The sequence below is a fragment of the Loxodonta africana genome, chromosome 10 (assembly GCF_030014295.1).
Source record: "Loxodonta africana isolate mLoxAfr1 chromosome 10, mLoxAfr1.hap2, whole genome shotgun sequence".
NCBI lineage: Eukaryota > Metazoa > Chordata > Mammalia > Proboscidea > Elephantidae > Loxodonta > Loxodonta africana.
This window is the reverse complement of record NC_087351.1, coordinates 49,739,406-49,762,405: the sequence shown is the minus strand read 5'-3', so window position 1 is coordinate 49,762,405 and position 23,000 is coordinate 49,739,406. Positions and strand designations below refer to the sequence as shown.

At 37.8% G+C, this 23,000-nt stretch overlaps 1 protein-coding gene across 1 annotated transcript in view; it reads right to left on the bottom strand.

The window, feature by feature from the left end:
• Window positions 1-23,000, bottom strand: part of TTC6 (tetratricopeptide repeat domain 6) — a 248,623-nt gene that overhangs the window by 129,454 nt on the left and 96,169 nt on the right. Inside the window, exon 6 of the mRNA XM_003408458.3 lies at window positions 8,541-8,682. Coding sequence (XP_003408506.3) covers window positions 8,541-8,682 — 142 coding nt within the window. The remainder of the gene's footprint in view (window positions 1-8,540; window positions 8,683-23,000) is intronic.

Sequence of the window (23,000 nt, the reverse complement as noted above, 5' to 3'; positions counted from 1 at the left end):
CAGGGACCTGAAGACTGGTAATTCCACCCATGCCACCTAGCCACCCACGACGGGGGTCTCAGGATAAGTGATGCCTCCCAGTCCTTACAGTGAAAAGCATTGGGTGCCTATGGTACAGCTACAGTGCCCACCCACTTGTGTGCTCTAGAAAACAGGGACATAGCTTCCTCACAGACACTCAGGGGAATGTTGTCAGCACCCTGCCTTGCTCAGAGTGTGACCCCCTGCTGCAACCAGAAACCTGTGTGTACACCAGTCACTGAAGCTGGCTTGGGGGGGTGGCGTGGTAAAATATAGGCAAGTACTTAGCTTTTGCCAGGAGCACCATTCTTTGGTTCCGGAGGTGTGAGTAGGCTGTGCGGCTGGCTGTTTCTTCCTGAGGAAACTGTGGCCGAATGCTAGTACCAGCCTGCCACAGCCGCCCCTGGGAATGGTGCCTGAGGGCTCCTGGCAATTCAGGTCCAGTAACTCCTCTCCACTTCTGACCTGTCTCTTCGTCCTCTTGCAGTTCAGTCCATTTTCTAACTTCCCGTTGATGTTCAGGGCTCCTAACTTGCCATAGACATAATTGTTTTCACTTGTTTTTTCTGCTCTTTGTTGTAAGGGGGTTCGCTGGAAGCGTCTGTCTATTCCGCCATCTTCCAGAACATTTTCTTAATACACTTTGTTATGCCAGTTGACCTACATGTCTCCTAAAAACATGGTCCCCAGACCCCCACCCCTGCAACGCTGGTCTTTGAAGCATTTGGTTGTATTCAGGAAACTTCTTTGTTTTTGGTTTAGGTCACTTGTGCTGACCTCTCCTGTACTGTATGTTGTCTTTCCCTTCACCTATAATAGTTCTTGTCTACTATCTAATTGGAAACCCTGGAGCCATAGTGGTTAAGTGCTATGGCTGCTAACCAAAGGGTCGGTAGTTCAAATATGCCAGGCGCTCCTTGGAGACTCTATGGGGCAGTTCTACTCTATCCTATAGGGTCACTATGAGTCAGAATTGACTCGACAGCACTGGGTTTTTTTTTTTTTGTACTATCTAATTAGTGCATACCCCTCCTCCTCACTCCCCACCCTTGTAACCATCAAAGAATATTTCCTTCTGTGTTTAAACTTTATTTCTAGAGTTCTTATAATAGTGGTCTCATACAATATTTGTCCTTTTGCAGCTGACTAATTTCACTCAGCTAACGCCTTCCAGATTCCTCCATGTTATGAGATGTTTCATGGATTCACTGTTGTTCTTAAACATTGTGTAGTATTCCATTGTGTGACTATACCATAATTTATCCATTCATCCATTGATGAGCACCTTGGTTGCTTCCATCTTTTTGCCATTGTAAACAGTGCTGCAATGAACATGGGTGTGCGTATATCTGTTCGTGTGAAGGCTCTTACCTCTCTAGGATATATTTCAAGGAGTGGGATTTTTGGATCGTATGGTAGTTCTATTTCTAGCTTTTTAAGAAAGTGCCAAATCCATTTCCAAAGTGGTTGTACCATTTTACATTCCCACCAGCAGTGTATAAGTGTTACAGTCTCTCCACAACCTCTCCAACATTTATTATTTTGTGTGTTTTGGATTAATGCCAGCCTTCTTGGGGTGAGATGGTATCTCATTGTAGTTTTGATTTGCATTTCTCTAATGGCTAATGATCATGAGCATTTCCTCAAGTGTCTGTTAGCTGCCTGAATGTCTTCTTTAGTGAAGTGCCTGTTCATATCCTTTGCCCATTTTTTAATTGGGTTACTTGTCTTTTTTAGTTGAGTTTTTGCAGTATCATGTAGATTTTAGAGATCAGACGCTGATCAGAATTGTCGTAGCCAAAAACTTTTTTGCAGTCTGTAGATAATCTTTTTACTCTTTTGGTGAAGTCTTTGGATGAGCATAGGTGTTTGATTTGTAGGAACTCCCAGTTATCTGGTTTCTCTTCTGGTGCTTGTGCAGTTAGTAATGTTTTATATTCTGTTTATCCCATGTATTACAGCTCCTACAATTATCCCTATTTTTTCTTCCATGATCTTTATTATTTTAGATTTTAGATTTAGATCTTTGATCCATTATGAGTTCGTTTTTGTGCATGGTGTGAGGTATGGGTCTTGTTTCATATTTTGCAGATGGATATCCAATTATGTCAGTGCCATTTGTTAAGGAGACTGTCTTTTTCCTGTTTAATAGACTTTGCAGGCCTTTGTCAAATATCAGCTGCTCATATGTGGATGGATTTATGTCTGGATTCTCAGTTCTATTCCATTGATCTATGTATCTGTTGTACCAGTACCAGGCTGTTCTGACTACCTTGGTGGTATAATGTGTTCTAAAATCAGGTAGTATGAGGCCTCCCACTTTGTTCTTTTTCTTCAGTAATGCATTACTTATCAGGGGCCACTTTCCCTTTCATATGAATTTGGTGATTTGTTTCTCCATCTCATTAAAAAATGTCCTTGGTATTTGGATCAGGATTGCATTGTATCTATAGATCACCTTGGGTAGAATAGACATTTTTACAATGTTGAGTCTTGCTTTCCGTGAGCATGGTATGTTTTTCCACTTATGTAGGTCTCTTTTGGTTTCTTGCAGTAGTGTCCCATAGTTTTCTTTGTATAGGTCTTTTACATCTCTGGTAAGCTTTACTCCAAAGTATTTTATCTTCCTGGGGGCTGTTGTTAATGATATTGATTTGGTGATTTCCTCTTTGACGTTCTTTGTTGGTATAGAGGAATCCAACTGATTTAGGTATATTTATCTTGTATTCTGATACTCTGTGAACACTTCTATTAGTTTCAGAAGTTTTCTTGAGGATTCATTAGGATTTTCTGTGTATAAGATATGTCATCTGCAAATAGAGATATTTTACTTCCTCTTTGCCAGTGTGAATGACCTTTATTTCTTTATCTAGCCTAATTGCTCTAGCTAGGACCTCCAGCACAATGTTGAATAAGAGTTGTGATAAAGGGCATCCTTGTCTGGTTCCCGTTCTTAAGGAGAATGCTTTCAGACTCTCTCCATTCAGGATGGTGCTGGCTGTTGGCTTTGTATAAATGCCCTTTATTATGTGGAGGAATTTTCCTTCTATTCCTATCTTGCTGAGAGTTTTTATCATGAATGGGTATCGAAATTTGTTAAATGCCTTTTCTGCCATCAATTGATAAAATCATGTGGTTCTTGCCTTTTGTTTTATTGATGTGATGGATTACATTCATTGTTTTTCTAATGTTGAACCATACCTGGTATGAATTCCACTTGGTCATGGTGAATTATTTTTTGGATATGCTATTGAATTCTATTGGCTAGAATTTTGTTGAGGATTTTTGCATCTAAGTTCATGAGTGATATAGGTCTGTAATTTTCTTTTTTTATGGTGTCTTTACCCGGTTTTAGTATCAGGAATGTGCTGGCTTCGTAGAATGCATTTGGGAGTATTCCATCCTCTTCTATACTCTGAAGTACCTTTAGTAGTAGTAGTGTTAACTGTTCTCTGAAAGGTCGGAAGCATTCTCCAGTGAAGTCGTCTGGCCGGGGCTTTTTTTTCGGGGGGGGGGGAGTTTTTTTAATTACCCTTTCAATCTCTTCTTCTGTTATGGATTTATTTTGTTGTTCTACCTCTGTTTGTGTTAGTTTAGGTAGGTAGTGTGTTTTCAGAAATTTGTTCATTTCTTCTAGGTTTTCAAATTTGTTAGAGCACAATTTTTCATAGTAATCTGATACGATTCTTTTAATTTCAGTTGGTTCTGTTGTGATATTGCTCATCTCATTTCTTATTTGGGTGATTTGCTTCTCCTGTTTTCCTTTGTCAGTTTGACCAATGGTTTATCAATTTTGTTAATCTTTTAAAAGAACCACCTTTTGGTCTTGTTAACTCTTTCAATCGTTTTTCTGTTCTCTTTTTCTTTTAATTCTGTTCTAATTTTTATCATTTGTTTTCTTCTTGTGCCTGAGGGTTTCTTTTGTTGCTCTCTTTCTATTTGTTCAAGTTGTAGGGATAATTCTTTGATTTTGGCCCTTTCTTCTTTTTGGATGTGTGCATCTATTGCTATAACTTGACCTCTGGGCACTGCTTTAGCTGTGTCCCAAAGGTTCTGATAGGAAGTGTTTTCATACCCATTTGGTTCTATGAATTTCTTTATTCTGTTCTTACTTTCTTCTATAATTCTGTCATTTTTGAGTAAGGTGTTGTTCAGTTTCTAAGTGTTTGGTTTCTTTTCCCTGCTTTTGTTGTACTGATTTTTAGTTTTATGGTTGTATGGTCAGGGAAGGTGCTTTGTAATATTGCAGTGATTTGGATTCTTTCAAGGCTTGCTTTTTTTTTTTTTTAATTCTAGAGAATGTCCCATGTACATTGGAAAAGAAAGTATATTTTGCTGCTGTTGGGTGGGGAGTTCTGTATTTGTCTACAAAGTCAAGTTGATTGGTTGTGGCATTTAGATCTTCCATGTCTTTATTGAGCTTCTTTCTGGATCTTTTTCCTTCACTGAAAGTGGTGTGTTGAAGTTTCCTACTATAATTGTGGAACTGTGTCACTTTTCAATGCTGTTAGAGTTTGTTTTATGCATCTTGAGCCCTGTTGTTGGGTGCGTAAATATTTAATATGGTAATATCCTCCTTGTATATTGTCCCTTTAATCATTATATAGCATCTTTCCTTATCCTTCGTGGTGGTTTTAACTTAAAGTCTATTTTGTCAAAAATTAATATTGCCACTCCTGCTCTTCTTTGACTGTTGTTTGCTTGATATATTTTTTTCCATCCTTTGAGTTTTAGTTTATTTCTTTAAGTCTCAGGTGTGTTTCTTGTAGGCAGCATATAGACGGACCATCTTTTTTTATCCATTCTGCCATTCTATGTGTCTTTCTTTGTGGATTTAGTCCATTTACATTCAGCATAATTATGTTTAGGTATGAGTTTAGTGGTGTCATTTTGATGTCTTTTTTTGTGTGTTGTTGGCAGTTTCTTTTTCCACTTAATGTTTTGTGCTAAGTAGTCTATCTTTATATATTGTCTTTTCCTCTTATTCATTGTAGATTTTGTTTCAGCTGAGTCTCTATTTTTTTCTTGTATTTTATTTTGATGTGTAGGATAGTTTGTGTCCTTAGTGGTTACCTTATTATTTACCACTATTTTTGTAAACCTAAAACTAACTTTTATTTCTTTATATTGCCTTGTCTTCCTCTCCATACGAAAGAGCTACATTTCTTAGTCTCTGTTTTAATGTTGTCTTCTTTTACATAATAATATCACTGTTTCCCTGTTTTGAGCATTTTTTTATCTTAATTTATTTTTGTGATTTCCCTGTCTGGGTGGACATCTGATTGCTCTGTCCAGTGTTTTAGTCATGGATTGATACCTGATATTATTGATTTTCTAACCAAAGGACTCCCTTTAGTATTTCTTGTAATTTTGGTTTCGTTTTTACTAATTCTCTAAACTTCTGTTAATCTGGAAGTGTCCTAATTTGAGAGACAGTTTTGCTGGATATATGATCCTTGGCTGGCAATTTTTTTCCTTCAGTGCTTTATATAAGTCATCCCATTGTCTTCTTGACTGTATGGTTGCAGTCAAGTAGTCTGAGTTTATTCTTATTGACTCTCCTTTGTAGGTGACTTTTCATTTATCCCTAGCTGCTCTTAAAATTCTCTCTTCATCTTTGGTTTTGGCAAGTTTGATTATAATATGTCTTGGTGACTTTATTTTGGGATCTACCTTATATAGGGTTCCATGAGCATCTTGGGTAGATATCGTCTCATCTTTCACAATATCAGGGAAGTTTCTGCCAAAAAATCTTCAACAATTCTCTCTGTATTTTCTGTTTTCCCTCCCTGTTCTGGTACTCCAATTACTCATAGGATATTTCTCTTGATAGAGTCCCACATGATTCTTAAGTTTTCTTCATTTTTTAAAATTATTTTATCTCATTTTTCTTCAAATATATCAGTCCCAAGTGCTTTACCCTCAAGTTTACCAATTCAGCCTTCCACTTGCTCAATTCTGCTCCTCTGACTTTCTATTGAGTTGTCTAATTCTGTAATTTCATTGTAAATCTTCTGAATTTCTGATTGCTGTCTGTTTATGGATTCTTATAGCTTATTAAATTTTTCATTATGTTCCTGAATAACATTTTTAATTTCTTCAACTGCTTTATCTGTGTGTTCCTTGGCTTGTTCTGTATATTGCCTGATCTCCTTCCTGATGTCTTAAAGGACTCTGTATATTAATCTTTTGTATTCTGCATCTGGTAATTCCAGGAAAGCACCTTCATCTAAATGACACCTTGATTCTTTGTTTTGAGAGCTTGTTGAAGCAATCACGGTCTGTTTCTTTATGTGATTTGATATTGACTGTCGTCTCCAAGCCATCTATAAGTTATTGTATTAGTCTATCAGTTTTTTACTGTATCCAGTCTAATCCCTGTCTGAAGATAATGATACTGGTGAGGAGTGAGCTTCTTGGCTCAAGCAGACACACGAGCCTATGTAGGCAACTCCCGTCTGGAGGTAAGACGAGAAGGTGGAGAGACAGAAGCTGGTTGAATGGGCACAGGGAATACAGTGGGGAGAGGAGGAATGTGCTGTCTCATTAGGAGGAGTGCAGCTAGGAGTACATACCAAAAAAAAAAAAAAAACCAAAGCCAGTGCCGTCGAGTCGATTCTGACTCATAGCAACCCTATAGGACAGAGTAGAACTGCCCCATAGAGTTTCCAAGGAGCACGTGGTGGATTCGAACTGCTGACCCTTTCTTTTGTTAGCAGCCATAGCACTTAACCACTATGCCACCAGGGTTTCTAGGAGTACATAGCAAGGTGTATATAACTTTTTACATGAGAGACTGACCTGATTTGTGAACTTTCACTTACCGCACAATGAGTATAAAATTTTTTTTTTAATTTTAAAAAAACTTTGTCAAATAGTTCTAACATCTTTGTCATCTCATGGTTGGCATCTGTTGATTGTCTTTCTTCATTCAATTTGAGATTTTCCTGGTTCTTGCTATGATTAGTGATTTTTTATTAAAATCTGGATACATGGGGTATTACGCTATGATACTCTGGATCTTACTAAAACCTTGCATTTTAGCTGGCATCCTCTGACACCACTCCAGAAAGGAAAGGCATGATGTCACCTGGTGACTTCCAGATGAGGGCAGAAGTCCAGTTCCCTGACTCAGCCTCCATTGACACCCAAAGAGTGGAAAGACACTTCATTACCGCTGAGGGGTAGGGAGTTCTGGCTCTCCAGTAGACCTCTGCTGATACCTCCCTGGGTAGAAGGGGTAGGGATGCCTCATTACTGCTCCCCCTGTGGCCTCCACCAACACCATGGGTGAGGGGGGTGGTCTCTTTATAGTTGAATGGTGATCAAAGTCCTTATTCTTTACTAGGTCTCCTCTGACACTACCACAATAGAGAGGTGAAGGGGCACCTCATTAATGCCAGTTGAGGGTGGAAGTACAGAATCCCCATGTGGTCACCACTGACACCACGATGGTGGAAAGCCTCATTACTATTCTTATAGGATGAAAGTCCAGGCTCCACACTCAGCCTTCATTGACACTTCCCCAGCAGGACGGCTAAAGTACCTCATTAAATCTGACAAGGGTAGAAGTTTAGACTCTCCACTAGGCCTTTGTTGGTGGTGTGGGTAGCGTGGGGCCACAGGTTTTTCAGTGATATTTAGCTGGAGTAGAGCACTTACCATCCAAAGTTTTCTGTCTTGCTGGGCTGTCTGTTTCCTGGTCCTGTGGCTAAAGAGCACAGGCTTTTCTTGGAACTTTTTTTTTTTTTTGGCTGTACTTGTTGGTATTTCCAGACTATCAACTTCTTCAGCTCCACGTCAGTGATACATGAAGTAAGAAGAAAGCCGAGGGAACTCACTAACACATCATTCCTTGGGTCCTGAGGCTCCTAGCCAATGTGCCCTCTTTTCTCCACATTTCAGAGTCTTATTGTTTGCAAAATCCACAGTTTTTAGTTGTTCTTAGCAGAAAAACTAGGGGAAAGCACTTCTACTCCATCTTTCCCAGAAGTAAAAGTCTCACAATGAACTTTTAAGAAATTCACTTGTTAAGTTTTGGTGTATTATCAAAGAAGAATACTCACAGTTATATAAAAAGGTATTAAAATACACTACACATTTGTGGGAAGCCAGTTTTTTTTTTTACATATATTTCAGTCGAACAAATCTATCACAAAATTGAATGCAGAAGCAGACATGAAAATCCATCTGTCTTCTATTAAGACAGACATTAATAAGAGACTTGCAAAATAAAACAAGACAATCCTAGTTTTCTCACTACAATTAATGTTTTCAAAAATATATTTCATAAAAATGTTATGTTGACACATGTGGCTTTATTACTATTATTTTAATAAATTGAAAATATTTTAATATTTCCTTGGCTTTAATTTCTAATATTGAAAATGCCTACTTATATAACTCATATAAACTAAAGTTGAGGTCCTCAATAACTTTTAAGACAGTAAAGTGTCCTGAGATCAAAAAATTTGAGAACCTCTGATGTAGGGAAAACTAATATTAAAGGAAATTCTTACGTCCTCTCCCAAGAGTTGCAGGTGTGGTTTGCGAGTATGCTGTCCAGTTCCTTGTGTCAGTACAGGTGGTATCTCTGGTACTGTTGAAGGAATAGTAACATTTTCTTGGTCGTCACCCATAACAGGAATTCCAAACAATAATCTACAATGTGATTAAAAAAAAAAAAAAATTCACTTTTTTTTAAATCATTGGTACTGCAAAAGGTATTGGTTCTCATGTCATAGCTCTGCCAAAATAAACATACTGATTTTTTATATAGTCAGATAATCCAAAGTGGGGAATAATCCAAAAATAATCTAGGTTTGGTTTTGAATATATTTTAGTAGTAACTTTTGTGATGGTTTTGTTTTATTACATTGAAATAATAAATTCACCTTATGAAAGCCTGATTATAAAAGAGGTAAAAATTTCTCCACCTTTCAATCACTAACCTGCTCCCCACTGCAAGCTCACAGAAAACAGTTTCACTTCTTAGATTAAGGCAGATCACAAGCCTAAACAGAACTGCCTTCTCATATGAAGGTTTTCTCTTCTTGATTCATATCTTTCTGAGATGAACAGAAAATTCTTTTGGTACCACGTCTTTCCTTCTAGCCTGCAAGCTACACATACATAAGAACATAAAAACCAAAACCAAACCCAGTGCCGTCGAGTCGATTCTGACTCAACGACCCCATAGGACAGAGTAGAACTGCCCCATAGAGTTTCCAAGGAGTGCCTGGAGGATTTGAACTGCCAATCCTTTGGTTAGCAGCCGTAGCACTTAACCACTACGCCACCAGGGTTTCCACATAAGAATATATATGCAAAAAAAAAAAAAAACTCATTGCTGTTGAGTTGATTCCAACTGATAGCAATCCTATAGTACAGAGTAGAACCGCCCCATAGGGTTTCCAAGAAGCAGGTGGTGGATTTGAATTGTCAACCTTTTGGTTAGGAACTGTAGGTCTTAACCACTGCACTACCAGGGCTCCAAGAATATATATGAGAGGTACGAAATATACCAACAAAAACCCTAGTTAATCCAAAGAAAATGAGATAAAGCAAAATTTGAAGGCAAATGGGGCATTAGAGGCTGACCTACCGACTACTTGCAAATACATAAATTTTGTATTACCACGTTCATGTAAAGGACATATAAAAGGAATATAAAGTGGACCTATTCAGAAATAGTTACATCAGTTTCACATGGCAGTATTCAGTACATATGTTCCTCTAGCTTTTGTGTGCGTGTGGTAAGATATACATGACACAAAATATGCTATTTTAACCATTTTCAAGTGTACAATCTAGGCGTTAATCAAACTCACAATGTTGTGGAACCATGGCCACTATTCGTTTCCAAAACGTTATCACTCCAAACACAATCTCTGTACCCATTAAGCAATAATTCCCCATTCCTCCATTTCCGCAGCTTATGGTTACCACTAAATCTACTTTCTGTCTCTCTGCATTTGTCTATTCTAGATATTTCATATAAATGGGATCGTGTAATATTTGTCCTTTTGTGCCTGGCTTATTTTAGTTGTTTTCAAGGTTCATCCTTGTCAGAGCAAATATTAAAACTTCATTCATTTTACGGCAGAATAGTATTCCATTCTATGCATATATCATACTTTTTTTGCCCATTCTTCTTTTGATGGATACATGGGTTGTTTCCATTTTCTGTTTACTGTGGATAATGCTTCAGTGAATCATTGGTGTAGAAGTATCTGCATGTCCTTTAGCTTTTTGATATACCACTATATGAACAGACAGTTACTTTGTATGAGCCACCAAATGTGAAGACTAAGAATACACAATCCCTACCGAGTTTAGTTACTTAAGGGTATGCTGAAATCCTCAGACATCATTGTCCTGGCTCTCAAGAAGCAGGCCCACTCAGAGGTAGGCTGGAAAAGATAGGGCCTTGCCAAAGTAGGGTCATAAAAAATTTTTTTTTCTTTCTCACCTAGCCAAATATTTGAATTTGAAGAGCGGTTAAAGCATGGCGAATATAGTAGACTGCCACACAACAACTGTTCCATTCTTCTTCTAGTGTGCTTTTCTGAACTGCAGATGATGGAGAAATAAAAGTTCTCCTGCAGCCAGGGCTCTGGATGTGATGTTGGATCCACTAGTCAGAGGCATTCACACACAATTTGGAAGCGAGAAGTTTCTGATGTTTCTGTTGGATGCACAGTAATAGCAACATTGAGTTCTTCTGCAGCGGTGTTCCAGTTCCTTCTTTTGTGGGTTGGCTTTTTTTTTTTTTTTTGCCAGTGAGCACATTAAACAGACATAATGTGACTCCAGAGTCAACAGCTGTGACAGTACTGGCCACCCGATCTCTGAATGTCCACTAACGGGGTATGTTGCCAGTACTGGCTTCCAGATTTCCTGCCTTCCTGACTGTGCCAGAAGGAGCAGCTCCCTTGGCATCTGTTTAGGCATGTTATGAGAGCCATCACTGGAAGCCCTGCCTGCTTAAATCTCATTTTTCCAACCCTTCCATTGATTTTATAAGCACCAAATTCTCTTTACTAAATTGATTTTATAAGCACCAAATTCTCTTTACTAAATTGCTTAAGGGAGCTAAAAATGTCCGTTTTCTTCAACGAAAATCCAATTGATATATTCCGAAAAACAAAAGAATAAGACAAGGCTTAGGGGTAGACGCATAGGCCAGGAGGGTACATCAAGATCAGTAAAGCATGTCTAAGATAAGGTGGGGGCACTTCGAGGAGGCAGGTGATTTAAGAAGCTACCTTCAGGCACTTCTGTACTTTTCTCCAGCCCTGCGCCAAAAACAGGGTAGTAAATGTTATGCACATCTTAATGAATTTTGCCCTTTCACATTCCAAAAGTGTACTTAAAAATAGAAATTTTGATTTGTTGGAAGGCAAGGGGAAAAGAGCCACCAAACATTTTAGAGTACATGGTTCTGGCAGACATGAATGGGAGACCTTAGTGGAAAGGCTACCCAAGGTTAGCAACTGTTCCTGATTGCACAAAGATGAATAACTTACTTTGATGCTTCTCTACAGATTTGTCCTGCTTTCTTAATTCTTTCCAGAAAAAAATAATGAACCTTTTCTAGAACTCTCTCCTTTGGAAAACATCACCATCTCAGTGGTTCAGACTAAAAAAATCTCTTCATCGCCAACTTCTCCCTCACTCTCAACAGTAACCACTACCCCTGTTCATTCTCCCTCCACAGTGTCTCTTCTGTCCATTGCATTTTCTCTCACCTGAGTCCTATGATATTGTCTTCACTGGTTCTTTACCTCCAGACTCTCCCTCCTCCAACCCATGCTATATGCCCCTGCCAGAGTCGCCATGGGTCACCCTTCTCTCCAAACACTTTAATGACTCCACACACAGCATAAAATCCAACATTCTTAGCCTAGCAGTGAGGATCCTCCACAGTATGGGCGTTGTTCACCTTCCCACTTGCCACCCTCAACTCCTAGGCCAACTTACCTTCACAACATAAAAGGTGCCCAAGATGCTGCAATTACTACATGGGCAATAAGGAAGACAACCAAACCAACATGAAATTATAGTACAGTGTGGTGAGCGCTATGAAACTGATGAACACAAGACCCCACTCAAACGTCAACTTCTCTGTGACACCTTTACAAATCCTCCTCAGCCCCAGTCAAAATTCATCTTTGCCTCCAGAGTTTTCCTGCTGCATTTGATCTGCCCCTTCATTATAGAATATACTATGTTCTATTCTGCATATCTTTTTTCACAGTAAATCATAGGCTGTTTATGGGGGGAGGGTGATTCTTATTCTTTTTGTGTCTCCCATGGATTTGAATATAATAAGTACTAAATAAATGTTGAATTTTGGCTGAGAGAGAAAAGTCTCACAGTCAAAGCCAGCCCCAGATCCTGCCCTGGGAAACTGAGACTCATAGATGGGCATGATGTAATATCATGGTTCTTAAAGTGTGTTTCCCAGCATCATATGTGAACTTGTTAGAAATGCAAACTCTTGAGCCCCACCACAGACCTAGTGAATCAGAATCTGGGCATGCAGCTCAGTCATTTGTATTTTAACCAGTCCTGCAGGTGATTCTGATGCACACTGAAGAGTGAGAACTGATTTATTACAGTCTTTCCTAAAACAGCCTCATCAGAACAATGACCTGGGATGCTTACAAACCCCTCCTCCAGAAATCCTAATTCAGTAGGTTTGGGATAGAGCCTGGGAATTGTTACACGTATCAAAACGCCCCAGGTTGTCCTTATGCCCTGGAAAGCTGAAAAATCACTGATACAGCAGAAAGAGTCAGACTTGAAATGAGATTAAAAACCAGGATTTTTGCTCCAGTTTGTCCAGTTTGTGGTATGTTGGGGAAGTCACTTGTCCTTCCTAAGTCTCAGTTCCCTCATCTATGAATGGCAATAGTGATTATCTTGCTGGGTCTAAAGGTGAGAAAAAAATATGTCAAGAGCCTTGCACATGCTACATGCTCAGTAAGTGGTTGATATTATAATCATTATGTTATTATCTCTGAGGGACTGAATGAAGAAACAAGCCCACCTCACTCAAAGTGAAAGTTAAACTTTCCCAGTCAACATCAGTCTCCCTGGGGGCCGGAGCTATACAACATATTATTTTAACTTGTTGTCAAAGAAGTTTGAAAAACATTTGCCCTAAGCCTTGAGTACTCTTAAAATATCTCTGTATGCATCTTCTGTGGGTTATATAAAAGTGACTGTTACTGTCTCCTGTGAAGCATGGAAAAGGATTCTCCCTCCAGCAACCTTACCCCAACCTTGGTGTGACTCTAACAGAAATGTTCCTCCATCACACCTTCCCTATCTCTTCCTTAGTGAATTTATCTTGCTATTTAGGGGTACAAAAGTCTGGGGCAGGCTTCACAGGATGAAGTGAGCAGTCACTTTTATGTAACTCAAAGATGTATGTGTACAGAGATATTTTTAGAGTGCTCACAGCCTAGAGTGAATGTTCTCCAAACTTCTTTGACAACAATCCATAATAAGAAATACATTTTATATCATGACCCAGCACATACAAGAGTCTCATCAAAGTAATACACGGAATAGAGTGCTCTCTTCCAGACTACATCATCTTTTAAAGTGCTGGTAGCAACTCACTAAATCCATTTCACAACCCCCTTACTGGGTCACAGTCCACAGTTCGGAAAACAGTGGCTTACAGGGAATGCTGCTTTAAAAGGAGGCTCTTTTTGGTTTTGAACATGCTAATCTGCAAATAGGTTTTTTGTTTTTGTTTTTTTAGTCTTGCATTTTTTTCTTTAAAATCAGCAGTGGAGGCATATGAACAGTTTGTGTGATTGAAAAAATTCAATGATAGACCTTATAAAATGACAGGTCTGTATATGAGTAAGTATACAAGTATATAGAATTTTTTTTTTTACAAAATATTATTAGGGAGGGGGGATTTATTTTTAATCATTGTAACACCATTGCAACATGCAAACAGTGACATCTGGTGGAATGACACTGCTTTGCTTTAAAAAAAAAAAAAAACCTAGCATTCATATATCCGCAATTGTGGAATCAGACAAATTTCCGTCTATTTCCTCTTCTGGCATTTTCATATTAAAACAAAAATACTATCTTAATACCTTAGGAAATACTTGATAGTGTATACTGAAATGACGTTTGTCATTTTTTAAAAAATGCTAAGCATTACTTAGGTATAGGGACTATTGATGAAAGTGGATATAATAGAAATCTAATTGAGTTACTTTTGATTCTAGTTCTAACTCTACCACTAACTGTGATTTGGGGTGTTAAGATTCTGACTCAGTCTCCTTGGTCCATAATATGAAAGGCTTAGGCTAAGAAAATGCTAAGATCTCTTATAGCTCTGATATATGTGCCTCTGTGGCACTTGTCTCACCAGATAGACCTCAGACAGGGATTAAGTCTTAGGCTCTTTGGTGTAATATCTTAGATCACTGCCTGGGCTATGCAGCAAGGAATAAGGTCAAGCAAGGGGTGGAACTGGGACAACGAACTAGACATGGCCATTAAGAAACAGCAGAGAATTCAAGAGATAGGCAAGGATGGGGTTGGAGGAGCCAGGTCCAGCTACCTATGTAGGAAGAAAATACAAAGCAGAACACAGAGCACAATATTCCAAATGCAGTGGTGACAGACCACAGGCACTGGTGCAGTAAAGCAACTGGCATCAAAAAGATCTGGCATGGGACAATGACACATTCTAGTGGTGGGAAGCCAATGATGAAACTAGAAAACCAGGCAACATTCAGAGACTCGAAAGATTCCAGGAATTAACCAACATCAAGGTCGTCTCCCACAGTTAAAAAGGCCCTAGCCCTGGCCTAGGTCTCAGAAAAAAGATTTGAATTTCTAGGAGGCAACAAACAAGAGCAAGAAAAGACCCTCAACCTGCTTGCAAAACTGGATTAAAAAAATAGGTAAAATCAAACCACCAAGCGTGACTAAAATATGCTTGTCTCAGATTACTCAACTAGAGCTCCTAAGATTCTTCCGAGCTTAGGTAGGAATTGGTCTTGAAAATAGAATGTGGAAGAGTATTCACAACAAAGCATGAAGAAACATTAAAAAATGAAAAAATGAGATGACCTTTCATAAGTTCACAAAGCAGTAAATATAATGGAAATCACATTTAGAATCACAGACACCTGGGTTTGAATCTTTGCTTTTACCAGCTATATAATTTTGGACTAGTCACTAAATCTCTCTAAATTGCATTCTCTTCATCTGGCAAATAGAACGATTTTATCTACTATGCAGTGCTGTTGTTAATACTAAATTATATAACAAATGCAATGACCTGAGAGCATCTTTTGTTACGTAATTTTCTGTTTTCATATTCAATAGTCACTATCCTATTTGATGGGTTTGGGTAAAGTTTCCAGAATGGAAGCACACCTTAATTAAATTCTAATCTAGAGGTAGTAGAGGTAATAAGTCAAAATAATTACCCATGTGGCTGTCTTTCAGCTTTCAAAACATATCTTTGAAGAATAAAACCCCAGTGCCATCAAGTCGATTCTGACTCATAGCGACCCTAAAGCTATGAATCTTTGAAGAATATAAGCTGTCAAAACAGCATCTATAATGTTATTTTTATAAAATGTATGCAAATGAAATACATGTGCACCACAGAAGAAAGCCGTGAAGGATCTTTACTAAACAGAAAACGCAATAGGAAAAGGTCAGACTGTAGTTTAAGTTTTAACAACCACAGAAAAAAACAGTAGAGGCAAAATTTTCAGACCCTGTCCCATCCCACCCCAAACAGCTTTCAGGATTCTGACTTACTACTGAAATGGTAATGTAAACCTAAATCTTCTGGTTTTCCAGCTTAATATCCAAAAGTAGTATTCTAAGGCCTCCAAGATGAACAGTAAAAAAATTCCTAGTGAATTGATCTAATATTACCTTTGGGCATCCAGAAATGACCTATCTTCATGTAAAACTGAATAAACAAAAAAATCCAATATGAGTTATATAAAGTAAGTCTTCAAAGTACAAGAAAGAAATACAGCATTCAAAGGGTTATATGAAGAATATCTTGTATATAAATTCTTGTATGAGAAACTGACTTGATTTGCAAACTTTCACTTAAAGCACAATAAAAAAAAAAAAGAATATCTTTTTGAAAAAGATTGAATATAGGAATCAAAACATTTTCAAAAAGGATCTACTTTGTGTTGTCAAGGGAATTTTTTTAATGCTTTCATGGAACAGGCAATAAAACTTCATCTTTTTCTTGACACTTATAGAACTAAGGAAAAAAATAGGAAACATAATGCCATAGAAGTACCAAAACAGGAATCTGAAAGAATTTTTAAAATTTACACCACAGAAAATGAAACTACTGATATGAAACAGAGGTTTAAAAAATGAATATAGTCAAAGAGATGATAAATATAGAAGACACATAATAAAGATCCAACATATAGCTAATTGATAGTTCTAAAGAAATGCCCCAAATAGACTGAATATACAACCTAAAATTAAAAAAAAAATTCCTATGCTGAAGGGCTGTATTTTCATGCACATTCCCAAACATATGTTAGTGAAATTATTTAATTTGGAGCAAAATTTAAAACCCTAAATAAAAATGGGCTGGTTTCAGATTTCTAGCCCACAATATCAGACATTAGAAAATGATACAAACAATCAAAGAACAAGCACACAGGCAAATGTTGGCAAATATGATAAATTGTAAAAAACAAGAAGCCAAAAGAGAGAGCGAGAATATAAAATGAGGTGACAAGAGTAAGACCAAATACATTTCTTGTGACAATAAATAAATTCATTGTTGTTGTGGTCATTAGGTGCCATGGATCTGGTTCCTACTCACGGTGACCCTATGGACAACAAAATGAAACACTGCACGGTCCTGCGCCATCCTCACAATCATTGTTATGCTTGAGCCCATTTTGGCAGCCACTGTGTCAATTCATCTCATGGAAGGTCTTCCTCTTTTTGGCTGACCCTCTACTTTACCAAGCATGATGTCCTTCTCCAGAGACTGGTCCCTCCTTATAACATGTCCAAAGTATGTGAGCCGAGGTCTCACCATTCTTGCTTCTAATGAGTATTCTGGCTGTACTTCTTCCAAGACAGATTTGTTCACTCTTCTGGCAGTCCATGTCATAGTCAAGACTCTTAACCAACAGCATAATTCAAAGGCATCAATTCTTCTTTGGTCTCGCTTATTCATTGTCCAGTTTTCACATGCATATGAGGTGACTGAAAACACCATGGCTTGGGTCAGGTGCACCGTAGTCCTCAAAGTGACGTCTTTGGTTTTTAACACTTTAAACAGATCTTTTGCAGCAGATTTGTCCAATGCAATGTTTCATTTGATTTTTTGACTGCTGCTTCCATGGGCGTTGATTGTGGATCTAAGTAAAATGAAATACTTTGACAACTTCAATCATTTCTCTGTTTATCATGATGTTGCTTATTGGTCCAGTTCTGAGGATTTTTGTTTTCTTTATGTTGAGATGTAATCCATACTGAAGGCTGTGGTCTTTGATCTTCATCACTAAGTGCTTCAAGTCTTCTTCACTTTGACCAAGCAAGGTTCTGTCATCTGCATATCACAGGTTGTTAACGTATTCAATCCTGATGCGTGTTCTTCTTCATATAGTCCAGCTTCTCGGATTATTTGCTCAGCATACATTCTGAATAAGTTTGGAGAAATGATACAACCCTGGCGCACACCTTTCTTGACTTTAAACAACGAAGTATCCCCTTGTTCTGTTCAAACAACTGCCTCTTGCTCTAAGTACAGGTTCCTCATGAGCACAATTAAATGTTCTGGAATTCCCATTCTTTGCAATTATTTCGTTTTTGTTTTTTTTTTTAACAGTGGTTGCAGTGCATCTCATCATTTGTAAACACCATAAAATGTCTTCTATTGATGGGCATTTAAGTTGTTTCTGGTTATTGATTATAATTTTCAACTATCTTAAATAATAATCAATAACCAGAAACAACTTAAAATAAACATAAACAACCCCAAATAAATATGGTGTGAGACAAATTATTGTATGAAAATAAATTTATGATTAGCCTTAAAAACATCCAAGTCTATACAATCTCCAAGGGGTACAACTAAAAAGGGACAAGCATATAAAAAAAAAAGCAAAAAATAGGAAAGTAAATTTTAAGGGAAGGACTAAATGGGACAGAGTTTCACTTTTTATGGATTTAGTGTACAATTTACAATGAAAATGAAAGGACAATTAACAGTTTCTTGAATTTCTTCCACACACACAAATAAATTGTATATAGTCGCATATCCATTTATATAATTAGCTCTACATCGTTTCAGCACACATATCTCTACATCATTTTTTACCATGATTCCAAAGCATCTCATCATTTGTAAACACCATAAAATGTCTTCTATTGATGGACATTTAAGTTATTTTTGGTTATTATTATTAAAAAAGTGACACAATGAACATCTTTGTACATTTTTCTTCATTTTCAAGTACTTCTGTAGGGTACACTCATTGCAGTAAGACTGCTGAATCAGAAGTTATATGCTTTTAAAATATTGATAATACTGCCAAGTTGTCCTGCAGAAAACATATACCAATTTATAGTCCTAGGACAGGAAACATATTCATATATGCAAAACTATAGTTGAAAAATGATTTCACATTGTTTCGGTTTGCAGTTCTTTAACTGTGGGAGAGGCTAAGCATCTTTTCATATGTTTATCAGTCATTTGTATTTCTTTTCCTGTAAACTATCTGTTCATATCCTTCACCTGTTTTTCAATTAGGTTGCTTTTATCTTATTACTTTTTATGAGTTCTTTATAAATAGCAAAAACAAGTCCTTTGTAGCTTAAGTGTGCTGAGAATATGTGGTTCTGATATGAGGGTAGAGAAAAGCAAGGTACAGAACAGCTTATATGGTGTAAAAACAGTGAGACAAATAGATATGTGAGTATGTACATATCTGTGTGTGTGTGTGTATAACCACAAGATAATCTTTAGTGTGATTATCTTTGGGAAGACAGGAACAAAAATTTCTTTCATGGTTCTTTATGTACCTTTCATCCTATTGGATTTCCTGACTCTTTCATTGTAATCCTTTCCTTCGTAGTAATAAGGCTCATCTGAGCCTTATTGTTGTTTTTTTCTTTGTGGGTTTTTGTGTTTTCAAAAGAACTAATAAATGTTATGACAAGTTAAATATGTCATAATCCACTTAAATTTAAACATACATATATGTGTGTTCCACCACTCGTCTGTCAGTTTGTCATACTGTGATGGCTTACGTGCTGCTGTGATGCTGGAAGTTATGCCACCTGTATTTCAAACACCAGCAGGGTCACCCATAGTGGACAGGTTTCAGAGGAGCTTCCAGAATAAGACTTACTAGGAAGAAGGCCTTGGCCATCTACTTCTGAAAATTAGCCAATGAAAATCTTATGGAAAAGATAAATAAATAAAATAAAACCTATGGATAACAACAGAACGTTGTCTGATAGAGTGCTGGAAGATGAACCCTTCAGATTGGAAGGCACTCACAATATGACAGGGGAAGAGCTGCTTCCTAAAAGTACGGTCAACTTTAATGACATGGATAAAGTTTTCAAGACCTTCATTTCCTGATGTTGCGCCACTCCAAATGAGAATTAACAGCTGCCTCAGTGAAATGGATTGACACAGTAGCGCAACAACGGACTCAAACATATGAACAATTGTGAGGACGGCGTAGGACTGGGCAAAGGTTTGCTCCGTTACATACACAGTCACTATGAGTCACAGCCAACTCAACAACAACATTCCCTGTAATATCCGCACAGTGTCCCATTGTACCAATAACCATTTATATAACAAGTCCCCTACTGAGGCTATTCAGATTATTTTTTAAAAAGCCTTTTAAGTAATTGCCTAGTTCCTGTATTGTTCACCTCCAAACCATTATTCACCCTGCAGCCAGAGTTACTCACTAATTCAGTAAATATTTATTGAGTAACTAATATATAGCAGAAATTTTTCCAGGAACTGGTTTTACAGTGCTGAACAATCCCAGCTCCCGCCCACTTACAGCTTGCATTCTAGGTAGAGGAGACAGGCTGTAACAACAAATAAACAAAGAATGATGTAACATGTCCGGGTGGAGGTGAGGGTATCCTAAGGGGAGATTTGAAGAGAAATCTATTCCAGGCAGAGGAAACAGCAAGCACAAAGGTTCAGTGATGGGAATGTGCGTTCAGAACAGAAAGGCAGCCAGTGGAACTGGAGTGCACTGAATGGTGGCGGAAAGTGGTAGGTGGTTATATCAAAGAGGCAGCCAGGGAGCCAAACCATTTGGGGAATTTTCAGAACTTTCTAAGAACTTTGCAATTGTAAGAACTTTGGGCTTTACCCTGAGTGGACTGGGAAGCCCTGAGAGAGCTATAAGCAAAGATGTGACATGATCTGTCAAATGTTTTTAAAGGGTAAATCTGGCTGTTATGCCAAGACTAGACTATTGGAGGATGAGTATGGAAACAAGAAAACCAGATAGAAGGCTGATTCAATAATCCAAAGGTGAGAAGATTTTAACCTGGCCACGTGGAAGTAGTGCAAGTGGTCAGATTTAATATGCTTCCTATGTTTCAAAGATAGAGCAGAGAAGCAAGATGGAAGGAAGGAACCTGAACTCCTGAATGAGCTTATGGAGCACCTCACCATCCTGGACTGCTCAAATCTTATTAGGCAAGAGAGAAATCAGCTTCTTTTTAAGCCACTGTAGTTTGGGGTCTGTTACAGCAGCTTAGTCTATATTTTAACTAACATACATATGCCTTTTATTCATCCAAGTTAGATAGCAATAAGTTGCATATACATTTCTAGAAATTAAAGGATTGGTCAGGACTGGAAATATATTAAATGGGATCTATTAGCATATATTAGCATATAGATACTATTTAAAGCCATGGTCCTAGATAATCAGATTGCCTTAGGAGAAGATAAGAGGCCCCAGAATAAGCCCTGGGCACTTCAACATTTAGAGGTCTAAGACATGAGGAGACACCCGAAACAGAGACTGAGAAGGTACAGCCAAGAAGGCAAGAAGAGAACCAAAAGAGGGTGTAGTCCCAAAGGCCAAGGGATGAAAGTGTTTTAAGAAAGGGTGATTAACTGTCAAATGGTGCTAAGAGGTCAAAATGAGGATATGATGTCTTAATGCAAATCTCATCATGTCATTCTTCCTCAAAAACCCTATCAATGGCATCCCAATCAAGCTACTTTGAATAAAAATCCCTCCCCCAAGCACTCATTCAAGCACTTTCACATACATATACAGAGAATCAATAAAATCCTACGTGATCTGACTCTTGCCTCCTCTCCAGCTTCAACTGCAACACTGCCCCTCCCATTCTCTAATGCTGCACTTCTTTTCAATTTTCAGATGGGTTCTAATTGTCCAGGGAAGGCCCTCTCAAACCTCAATGTGCATAGGAACCATCCAATTCAGCTAGTGTGGGCAGAGCTTTGAGATCCTGCCTTTCTAACAAGTTCCCAGGTCATGTTGATGTTGCTAGTCTGCGGACAACACTTTGAGTAGTAAAGGCCCAAAACAGTCTTTCCCCTCCTCCTAGCTAAGTCCTACTCATTCTTCAGATTTCGATTTAACTGTCATTTCCTCAAACCTCCCCAGGTAAGATCAGGGACTTTTCATATGTGTTTCCATAGCACCCTGCCCATCTCTGTAAAAACCGTCACATGCACAATAATTACTTCGCCATCTTTCTTCTCTTCTAGTCTCCAAGGTCAGCAGTTAGAATCCATCAGGTGCTCCTTGGCAACTCCATGGGGCAGTTCTACTCTGTCCTGTAGGGTCACTATAAGTTGGAATCGACAGCAATGGGTTTTGTTTTTTCAGTCTCCAAGTACGCTGAGGGCAGGGGTTATGGCTCTCTTGTTTGCAGATGCTTCCCTAGTTCCTAATTCAATGCCTACCACATAATTGGTACACACACACACACACACACATACTGATTGATTTAAGTGATTATTCAGAACTATATTTCTTGGCATGGAAAGATGTTTACAACACAGTAAATAAAACGCCAGGTAACAAAACAATATGTATATAGCACTATCCCAGTTTTGTTCTACATTATTTATTTGCATAGGGAAGAGGCTGAAATGGGGGATATTTAAGAATGCTGAATAGTATTATCTCTCGAAGAGTAAGATTTTGAGTAATTGGAGGGTTTTGGGGGAGGTTTTTGCATATTTCTATGTTCTAAAACAGATTATTATTATTTTGCAACAAAATAATAAAAAAGAAAATTAAACATTGAATTATGACAGTTAATCTTTGGTTTTCCAGTTGTTGTTGTTGCTGTTTTAATGTATAGAAATAATGGTCTGTCCACATTTTTTCTAAATTTGACTAGGCATTTCCTTTGCAATTTGAAGCTAACTTGAGGATCAGGTCTTAGGATCTATAACCTAAGCACTGCTACCGCAGGAATCTGGCCATAAGGGGTACCTGACTTGGTAAGGTCAGCCAATATTTGTAGAAAAGAATTTCAGCCATTGACTCTATTAATGGTGGATCAACAAAATACATGGACTGTTTTACACAGACAAATCAGTGAAACAGAACAAAAACCCATAAATAGACTCAATAAAACATTAGAATTTAAGGTTTAAAAAGCTGGCATTTCAAATCAGTGGGGAAAAGAGAAGTTATTAAATAAATAATGTGCAGTTGGCTAGCTTTTGGGAAAAACAATAATGTTTATTCCTCAAATCAAAATAGATTACAGGTGGGTCAAAGATTTAATTTTTAAAAGAAAACCGTAAAGTTATTAGAAGAAAATGTGAGAGAATACATTTAAAATCTAAGGGTAGAAAAAGCCTTTAAAAGAATAACATCAAGATAAGAACATATAAAGAAACAATTGCTAGTATTAACTACATAAAAATCAAAACTTCTGTACAGCAT